We start from the raw sequence: 10,424 nt of genomic DNA, 5'->3' as shown, positions 1-10,424 counted from the left end.
CCAGGGTCCGCGCGCATCATCATGGGATGCAGGCGATGTGCTCTACAACTATGGTGGTATTTAAATTCAGAGGTTAAAGTTTACGAGTGTCACATCGGGGTGTCACATAGAGGTGTCACATGAAAATGTTTGGATAGTAATAATAAAATAAATTACAAAAATCGAAGAAGGTGCGGCCTCTAGCATGCCACTACGGGTATTGTCATCCGTATCAATTTTCTCAAATACCTATTGGTAACTGACAGTGGAACATCAGGGGCTTGATTCGCCTCTAAAATTTGCCATGTCAATGATTTGGCAAGCTATAATTTTATCTAGTATTTAGTTTACTAGCAAAACTTGTCAAACTCTTATATTTGACTTGCTAAATATATGGCAATGTTTTAATCTAACTTTTGGCTTGTCAAATCTTTAGCATGGCAGATTTTAGATGTGAACCAAGCAGGGCCCAGAACAATGTGCTAACGCTTCATGTTCGAAAATGACCCATTGTTAATTTCATCTGACCTGAATGCCTTAAAGCCATTCCGTGAGAGACCGCACACGCAGTCACCCAGTGATGTTTCCCATTGATTAAAATAAAACAATCTAGCACTTCGTCTGAGGTGAATGCCTCAAAGCCATTCCGGTAGACCACACCCCCAGTGTTGTTTCCGCTAACAGCAATACAGCATCTAGCTAGCATAACTGGACTCTTGGATGCCTTTGTACACCAGAAAACGACAAACAAACGGCACAATGTATGTTATACCCCGCTATCTTCAGGTTATCAGTTCCATGAACCTACCCCCAAGCCACCCAAGCAAAACATCAGTTCCTCCTCGCAGTTGCCACGCAAAACACCGGCATTTCAGATAAGCACTGTCAGTTCGCAGCAGAGTTGGCCAGCTGCATGAGACCGTTGACGATTTCCAGCTTGCTGCCAAGCTGCACCTTCTGCTCTGGGTTACCCCAGGGGCAGGGGCAGGGGCAGGGGCAGGGCCGGTAGAAGCTGGGCTCCCCGAACCCCAAGTTGTTGTAGCTCGGCAGAGGCTGAGCTAGTGAGGGCTGAGACGGCAGCGGCTGGAGGAGGTTGGTGAGGAAATACGGTGGCAGGCTGTTGCTCGACTGCTGGGACTGGGAGAATGAAGGAGCGCTCAGAGCGGCCTGGTCTTCTGCCTCCGGAGCTGGCTTCTGAATCAGCTTCTTCCCGAGGATGGGGATTTCTCGTTGAGCGATTGCTTGCAGGTTGTACCGGCTGGGCTCGAAGTTGGTCACGGCGTTCTCGCCCCTGAACTTCAGTACCGCGATGTCGTACGCCTCTGCAGCCTCTTGTTCGGTTGCTGCAAGGAGCAGGGTTTATGGTATTAGTCCAGATGAGTCATGACAAGACCAAATCACTCATAAAAATAACCATTGCATTTGCACAATGAAACATGTGCCGTTTATTTTCAAGAAAGCTACAAGACTGCTATACTATACATAAGTCCATAAGGGTACTTCCATGCCATGCTCTGATTAAAAAAACAGAGAGGCTAAATTCATTGAGGATCTATGGTATGCGACATCAAAATTACAGGCCCTTACCGAAAGTCCCAAGATACAGATCCTTGTTCCCTGCAACACGGCCGATTCTTGCCTGCCAGCGTCCATGTTGGTGGTGCCTGACAAAACAAATCAAGTGAAAACAACCGCTAAAAAGGATATCGATCAATGATGGCCTCCTGTAACTGAAACTTACCTTGTTACTCCTCTGTAGATTGATGCTCCTCTAGAAAAGCCACTGCTCTTCCTGAAGATTGACACGTTGAATACGTAAGCACGCATGGAAGCAGCCATGGACATCACGTAGTTGCAGTAGTATGAAGTTATAAAAATACCTCCTCAGTGAGGCTACAACATCACGCCTGCTCATGTTCTGCATATCCTGAATCTCTCTGATGTAGTTCTCTCTCTGGAAAGAGTGCTCCGTTTTCAGTCAATATGTCATGAGCAAAGATGTGAGTACATCTATAAAGTTTTGTTTGTGTTATATAATGGAGAAAGAACATATGATATATGTATATGCCCAATTCACAGCCAGCATATTAAGTTCAAAATGGAACAAGTATTGGTGTAGGAATCTGATTTTGGTAAATTAGATGGTATATAATCATAATGTTGCTAAACAACTGGGTTGATTTTCAGAGTGCAAACAAGAAATTTATGACCTGCAGGCTGAAACAAGAAATTTTATGCTCCTTTTCTGTAAAAGAAAAGGTGAAATGTTAATGGTTTTCAATGCATGCCTGTATATTCTTGACATAGCACCAGGATGCCTTATTATGTGCAATATCCAAACTGAACCGTGATGGTTGCTTTGTAATTTATTGATACACAACTCACCTTCATGACACTGGAAAAACTGATGTGTTGACTGTTCAGAAACGAAGAGAAGTACAACACTTACAGGGAAGTTAGTAGTAGCATTATCACCCCAATACTTCAGAGCTGCAATATCATATGCCCTAGCAGCCTTATCTTCTTTGTCGTAGCCACCTGCACCACAGGTATTTTAAGCTTCTACTTAACAATATGCTAAAAATGTATAGTTAGAAAACAAAAGATAGAGGTAACTGTTCGTACCCAAATAAACTGCAGAAAATCCGCATATAGTCGGCAGGATAATGGATATAAACAGAGTAGACATGAGAAACCACAGTTAGTTAATTAGAACGAAAAGAGAACAGAAAATACACAGTTGCAAAGTTGAAAAGTATGAACTACTCCCTCTATTCCAATTTGTTTGTCCTAACTCCTAAGTCAAATTTCTTTAGTTTGACCAAGTTTTATAAAATAATGCACTAACATCTACAACAACACGTTAGTTTCATTAAATCCACTATGAAATTTCTTGATAGTGCATTCATTTGGTATTATAAATGTTAATATATGTTTCTAAAAACTTGATCAAATTTAGATATGTTTTACTTAGGGCGAAGCTAAAGTGACTATAGTTTGGAACGGAGGGAGTACTTCACAATTTTTATTCATATATAGAGCCTTAGCACCTAATTGAGCAAATACTCACAGGACCAAATGTTGCCATCCATGAATGCAAACTGGCAACTTCATTTTTTTAAAAAAAAAAGAAATACTGTACCAGGTAGGCATAATTAAGAGCAAGAGAACCATGTAATGTATGTCTAGTGCAATGACAAAACCTTTCTTTTTTTCAATATGGTAATAAACAAAAGGCACGTGCTTAAAATCTAGTCAAAATGGCTCCCAGAACAACTAAGCGTGCATTCAACTTCAGCTTAAATTGTACTCCCTTCATACTAAAAAATAAAGTCGTTTTGGACAGCAACACGGTCTCCAAAGCATAACTTTGACTACTTATTTTTATAAAGATATTTATCAAAAAGTGATATATGTAAATTTTTGTGAAAGTATTTTTCAAGACAAATCTATACATATGGATTTCATATTTCCAAACTCAACAACTTAAAAGTTATTCATGATTTATATTCCCATTATTTGACCCAAGCCTTATCCAAAATGATTTGATTTTTTTAGTATGGAGGGAGTATTGTTTGTATCTTATTTCAAAACGAGTCATGGTACATGTGTAAAATCTGTGGTAAGCCCACATGAAGTTTAACAACAAAAATTTTCAAATTGTTTTCACCTTCTACTCTAAACTCCTATTGTCATCTTGTGATCTTCTCATACACAACAGCAATTCAGCAACCAAGTGCGGCAATTCATTGTGAAGTTATAGCACTAGTTTCGCTGCAGTCAGATTTAAGGGGTGTTTGGTTCGAGCTACTAAACTTTAGTAGCTACTAAACGGTTTAGTCACTTTTAGTAACTTCAGAGTTACTAGAGATGACTAAAGCCCTTTTAGTAGCTTTTAGTCAGAGTGTTTGGTTGAAAAGTTACTAAAGTAACTAAAAACTACTAAATTTAGTAGCTACTAGGCGAACCAAACAGGCCCTTAGAGCATGCTGCAAACAATTGGAAACCTTGTTTGCCATTGTTTGTGGGACCGAGGGAGTAGACACTTCCAAATTCAATTTCAATAAATCAAAAAAATAGAAATAAAAAACTTTCCACTTATGGCAGCTGCAAACGATTGGAAGCCTTGTTCGCCACTCCCCAGCAGCAGCAGCAGCAGCACTGCAGCAGTGCCAGTGACTAACAACCTATCCACCAGGAACAAGGCCTCCGTGAACATCAACTGAAAAACACGTCGTCGCTGCGGGCGAATATGGGCGGTTGGCACTCCAGCTAGCGTTGCAACGTGACCAGGCATTTCCATTTTCAAAATTCAAAATCCTGTCCACGTAACACCGGGCCGGCCGAAACAGAACGGGAAACTTGGCGTCGAAGAAAGACGCATGAGCCAAAAACTGAAATTGCAAAAGCAAAAGCAAAAGCTGCATCACTGACCCTGCCAAGTTGAACTGGCATGTACGTACCCGATCGCCCGCGCCAGGATGATTCCGACGCCAAGGGATTACTACCAACATTTCATCCTCGCTCATAAACCCCGGCAACTAAACTGATTTACCCCGACGTTTAGGCACAAGAGAAACAAAACAGGCATATCTATGTGCCTAACACCTACTAGTAACTGCACGGTCAAAAGTCTCAAAAGGGAAGGCCCCGGCTCCGCAGAGAATCCGGGAACTACTATGCGCGAGTGGTGTGGGTCTCCTGTGGTCATCATGGCTTTGCGGTCGCAGGGATGCTGGTCACTTCATCCTTTCCTGAGACGGCGGCGTCCCATCAAAACACAAGAGAAATCCCGCCCGTCCCGGCCCGGCCCGGCCCAGCACACAGCTAGCACCCGGCCACGCCGCGGTAATCGCCGTCTCAAGCTTTATTATAAACACTATTCAGAGAGGATTATTAGATGCGCAGCAGGAATCAGGATTGGTCGACGGCGGGGCTAATTACCTTGGCGTCCCTTGCGCTTCTGGCCTTCCTTACGGCACGTGTTGTCCCACAGGTGCGCCTCGTACCGCCCCGTCCACCTGTGCCTGGCCCACACGTGCGAGCGGTTAGTCACGTGATAGCCGTTAATTACACTCCCTAACCACTCTTACTCTCGCTAAGAACATCATCTACTACTCCACTTGCGACCGATGCGCGCGCACGCACGCACGCACCCTGGTACCTGGTCACCCCGCGGTAGATGGAGGTCCTCTGGGAGGTGGTTTGCACGAGCGGCAGCGCCGGGGACGGTGGTGAGGGCGAGAAGTTGGTGGTGCGGTCCTCGGCGACGGCAGTCGTGACCTCCCACGAAACCTGCCCAGGCGCAGTAGGCTGGCCCGCGAGCGAGAAGGATCCGGCCGCGACGGCGGCCGTGACCTCACACACCAGGGCTGCTGCTCCGAGACCCTGGGCGGAGCTACTGCCGCCGCCGCCGCCGTTCGTCCCGGGGCAGGGGCACGAGGGCAGGAGGAGGAGGGTCTGGTCGGCGCCACCAACCCCGCCAAGGAGAGCGGCGTCGGCGGCGAGGAAGTCCTCATCCGTGAAGCCGCCGAAGGGGAGGAGCGGCGGGTTCGTCAGGGCGCCCGCCCGCAGCATCATGGACGGCGCGTAGGCGAGCGAGAGGGCGCCGTTCGTCGGTGGCGATATCGTCTCTCCACGATCAGCCTCTCGTCCTGGGATTTTTGTGGGGTTTCTCTCTCTCTCTCTCGGGGGAGAAGAAGAGAAGAGGAACAAACACGGAGCCGGGGGAAGAGGGCGGCGGGGCGCACGCCGCACGCGGCACGCGGAAGAAGCGGCGGAGAGGCGGGGGAAAAGGGGTGGAGAGGAGGATGGAGGAGCTGATACTTATAGGCGTGGGGTGAAAATGATGGGGCAGGAGGTCAGGCGCTTCTCCTTCGGTCTTCAGGTGTGCGGAACCAGACAAAACAATGGAAGCTGGGGTAGGTGCGGGGGTGGGGTGGTCTCCGCCAGCGCTGGGGCCGGGTCTTTCGCATTGCTGTGCTCGGCTGTTTTGGCTGCGGCTGCGCAATCCGGTGAACAGCGCCTCTTACGGCGGTTTCGGTTTTTAAAAAATATCTGATGAAAGGAATTGGCAGGGTGAACGCAACGAGAAAACAGAAAAAGGGAGATCTGAAGGTACGCGTGTGTCACAACTCACAAGCCCTCTCTTGATCTCGGTCACAATTCAAATTCGAAGCTGTTAGGAAAACGTACTCTCCCAAATACTGCTATGCATATTGTTTTTGCCTTATTGGACGGCCCAGTTCGTTTCGCTAAAAAAAACAGTGTTCTGACTGATTTATTATGAAAGAAAAACATTGTTACGACTATAAAGATAAGTTAAAAAATACGGATTATAAGAGAAACAAACATGACCTAAGTCTAGTGTTCTTCTTGGTCAAACCTTTCAGGAAAGCGTGTGAGAGAATACGAATGTCTACGGTAAATTCTAAATTAGATGACATCAAACATACAGCTAAGATCTGATGGCTTTTGCGTACTATACGTATTGTTAACTCGCTACTTCCTACCAGTAAGGTCATTGCATTATTACGGGGGTATTCATCACACTACGCAGCTATTTTTCACCGCGGTCATCTAAGAATATTTGGCCATGAGTGTAGCAGTTGAGTTAGCCAGTAGCAAGCTAGTTGTTGTCAAAACTAGAACTACAAGTAGGAGTGCACGATTTATATTGCAACTACACAGCACAAAAGCAACTCTATATTTATTATTTCGCACTTTTCCAAATCATATGGATTACGGTATTCCTAATCATATGGATTACGGTATTCCTAATCATATGGATTACGGTATCTGTTTTGTTATCTTGTTTTAAGTAAGGGAACTTTTCTGTTTAATCATCAAAGTATTTCATTGCATCATCTGATGAGGACATCACTTCTTCAGAGGTACCCACTGATCCTCCAATCGTCATGCAAGGTCCAATGATCCGGACTCGAAAGCGACAACTCAATTTAGAGGTGAGCTCGTTCTTAAGCGATACTTTTCATACTTTTGAGAATAGACTACTACCTAATGATGTTATCTTGCTTAGGAACATTGGAGAGAGTCATAAAGGACTTAGAGGAAGTGGTGGATGTGATGATGACCAGCAAGGACGTCCAACACAAGCCGGAGGCCCAGTCCAACAAGAATTCGAGTCTACCTCGGCCTCCAGGACCAGTCTGCCTTAAACTGGTCACCCAGGACGCATCCGGACTCCGTTTTCGATGATTCACATATGGATGTAAAGATAATTTGATAAGGAAGCCAATCCAAGTTGTTTCACGTCAAAAGCTCTTCGGAATCAACGGGGGTCGTCGAAACAAGTCAGCGTCCAGAATCTGCCAGGGTGCTACGACACCTTCTTTTGGTCCGTTGGACCGTGTATCGTGTTTGGGCCCATTAGGGGACGTGTCCAGGGTAGGCGACGACCCTAAGACCTTTATAATCATACGCCGCCGCCATCATTAGGGTTTGTGTTTTGCTTAGATTATTCTATCAAGAACAGTTTCGCCGTTCATCGGTTTATGAGACCCCAACTTCGTGAGATAATCATTCATCTGTAATTTGGTTGTGTTCTTTCTTATTCTTGCTTGTGTTCTTCGTTGCGCAGGCAAAGATTAGCCTTCTTGGTAAGGTCAACCTGGTCCGTGACTTGGTTGATAACCAGAGGAGCTGTGGTGCTAAGATTGCAGGATTCGATCTTTCGATCTGAAGCCGGATTGGTGTGTCATTCTCCGCCACAACGATAGTTACCATCACCTGACGGAAGATCGGGATCCCCGTCTCCATTATCATCCACCAATTTATATACTATACTACTCTGTTTTGTCTTTTTTAGATATGTATATTGTTTTTACTATGTTAATTAGATATATATACAGTAAAGTTAGCATATGTTGTTCCTTTTACCTTACTGAAAGTGCTAATGAGAAAGGTACAACATAAAACCAAATATGCACAACAAAAAAAGTGGAAGCGACTGTGGGTGATCAAAGCTTCACTGAAGATGAAAATTGCTTTATGAAGGCTTGCAAGCAATTGCTTACTGACGGGAAATCCATTGAAAATGAGACATGCCCTAGCACCTGACACTTGTTTTTATTGTGACGGAGAAGAAACTCCAGAACATGCTTTCCTTGCTTGCCAATACGTTGATGAAATTTGGAGAGAACTGAAACAAGGATGTGGCTTAACAAGGCGTTTGAAGAACTTCTTCTCTACCAAGCAATGGCTATTTGATTATTTAGCAAAATCCTTGGAGAAAGACGCCACATCTTAACAATCACTATATGGCATATTTGGGAGGACAAAAATAATGTCGGAAATGGTAATTTCTAGGTGCATCCTTACGGTATTGCAAACAAAATACAAGCATAGACTGAAATGGTTCTGCTACATCTTTACAAACCAATCGATTCCAAAAGGTGTGACCCTGCAAAATCTAAACAATGGGCTCGCCTAAAGGATGAGTGAAGGTGAATGTTGATGCTGCTTTATTTACAGAATCAGAGAGACATTGGTTTAGTGACCAGAGACCACAACGGTGACTTTAAACTTAAAAAAACAATGATGTCTTTCTGGCTGCTTCTAGGCAGGGATGCAAAGGACCACTGATCTTGAACTTGCAGAGGCAATTGCTCTCAGGCATGTTGTCCGCTTCGTCTCAAATATCCCATATAATAAGGTGATAATTGCTTCTAGTTGCGTCTGGGTGATCCCGAAGCTCCAATCAAATGGAAGGGATCACTCTCTTTGGTGGCTTCCATCATCCCATGACATCAAGCATGAGGCAAGTCATCTATTATGTTCGATTTTATTCATGTCAATAGATGCTGAAATGTGGTAGCTCATATTCTGGCTAGATGATCAGTTTTGTGATTCAATTTGGTTTCATGAGACCCCGGACTTCTTTATATAATGATCTCTTGATTCCAGAAAAGGATACCTATTACGGAAAAAATTGGTACCATAAATCTTAATATTATTTACTGTAGATAGATTTAGTTGGACTTAAAAACATTGATTAAGACAAATCTGAGAATTGATTCATTCTAATATTTTATAAGTACAAATAACAAGTTAAAGAAAAAAAATGCAATGTAAAGAAGTGACGTCGCCCCGCGCGCGGACAGCGAAGCGGTATCCGGTAGGCGTGATGATGCCCCTGACCCCTTTCCTCGTCCCGTTCCCTCGGTGTCAGACGTCCCGTCGTCGATATCGTTGGTGCAGGGGCAGCCGACCAGAGATAAAAAAAAGATTCGCTCGCTTCCCCTTCTCCTTCCTCTGCTTGCTCCGTGAGTCCGTGGGACGCAGCGCCGCACCGGTCGACGAGACGAGACGAGGTCCTCGGTGGTCAAAGGGCCAATCGAGTTCGAGTGGACTCGCGGTCTCACTCTCACCGATACGGCGATAGGCCCTCAATTCTCACGTCTCACTGCGGCGTGACTTGTGAACCGAGCACTGTCCGTGGCTTCGCCTGGTCTAACCTAGCGTAGAGTTGTTCTTTGATCTTCTTTTGAGATGTCAGATTGTTTGATCTTTGTCTACGAGTTTCGTATATCCTATCCAAACTATATACCCTAAAAGTAACATTTTAAGATATGCAGATGCTATAACAAATCTCCTATCTCATCTTTTGTACTATAATTTTTAAGTGATCTTCTAGAAAAACAACATTTCTCCTAAATAAAGGACATCTCCCCTATTTTCAAAGAAATATAGTAGATAAATTTTATGTAATCTGCTATAATATTATCCTTTTATATCATAAATTAATTACAAGGTACTCTTCTAAAACAACTTATAGAAGACTAAATATAAGAGATCTGATGGAGATATTTATCCTAGCAAGCGTCGTTGGTTCTAATAGTTATATTGTCAATTAACCATCAAAGCCATTGTGTTGTTCCAAGGGTCCATGTTTTCTATAAGATCAAGGCCCGTTTGATATGTAGCCATAACTTACCGCACCTAAAGTCTGGCACGTTAACTTAAGCGTGTTTAGTTTCAGGGAGTTGAAATTTGGGGCTACCGTAGCATTTTCGTTTTTATTTGGCAATTAGTGTTCAATCATTGACTAATTAGGCTCAAAACATTCGTCTCGCAATTTCCCACCAAACTGTGCAATTAGTTTTTTTTCGTCTACATTTAATACTCCATACATAGGCCACAAACATTCGATGTGATAGGTACTGTAATACTTTTTGGAAATTTAGGGTGAAACTAAACAACCGTAGCTTGGGCTACCGTTTGCTTCGTAACCATAGCTTTGGTTGGTGTGCCGTAGTTGCTCCAGCTTGTCCGTAGTGCTTTGCATTCAATTTTCACGCCAAAGGTCTGGCGAAGGATTTGATCGCCAAACTTATGGCGCGGCCATAACTGCGGTGCGGCATGGTGAGGTAACTAGCCAAACAGGCCAAGAAAAAAAATGTTCCAATATGATTAGGTATTTGGGT

The 10,424-nt window shown here is 44.1% G+C and overlaps 1 protein-coding gene across 1 annotated transcript; it reads right to left on the bottom strand.

Annotated features, from left to right (window-relative positions):
- Positions 1–574: 574 nt before the first annotated feature.
- LOC136466465 (AP2-like ethylene-responsive transcription factor PLT2) lies at positions 575–5,954 on the bottom strand. Its single transcript, XM_066464886.1, has 9 exons — positions 5,888–5,954; positions 5,144–5,798; positions 4,924–5,006; positions 2,605–2,613; positions 2,429–2,517; positions 1,860–1,933; positions 1,721–1,771; positions 1,567–1,643; positions 575–1,322 (listed from the first exon to the last, which is right to left on the bottom strand). The coding sequence occupies exons 1-9, from the start codon at positions 5,952–5,954 to the stop codon at positions 865–867; spliced, it is 1,563 nt and encodes a 520-aa protein (XP_066320983.1). The 3' UTR covers positions 575–864.
- Between the last annotated feature and the right edge of the window lie 4,470 nt (positions 5,955–10,424).

Source organism: Miscanthus floridulus, chromosome 1 (assembly GCF_019320115.1).
Source record: "Miscanthus floridulus cultivar M001 chromosome 1, ASM1932011v1, whole genome shotgun sequence".
NCBI classification, from domain to species: domain Eukaryota; kingdom Viridiplantae; phylum Streptophyta; class Magnoliopsida; order Poales; family Poaceae; genus Miscanthus; species Miscanthus floridulus.
The sequence above is the reverse complement of the archived record's forward strand: the minus strand, read 5'-3'. Positions and strand labels throughout refer to the sequence as shown.

Excerpts from the sequence above, each read along its gene's own strand:
- LOC136466465 (XM_066464886.1), bottom strand. The coding sequence starts at position 5,954 with ATGCGAAAGACCCGGCCCCAGCGCTGGCGGAGACCACCCCACCCCCGC. Across the intron at positions 5,799-5,887 it reads CACCTACCCCAGCTTCCATT|CTCCTCCATCCTCCTCTCCA; the intron begins GTTTTGTCTGGT and ends TATAAGTATCAG. Across the intron at positions 1,644-1,720 it reads ATCTACAGAGGAGTAACAAG|GCACCACCAACATGGACGCT; the intron begins GTAAGTTTCAGT and ends TTGTTTTGTCAG.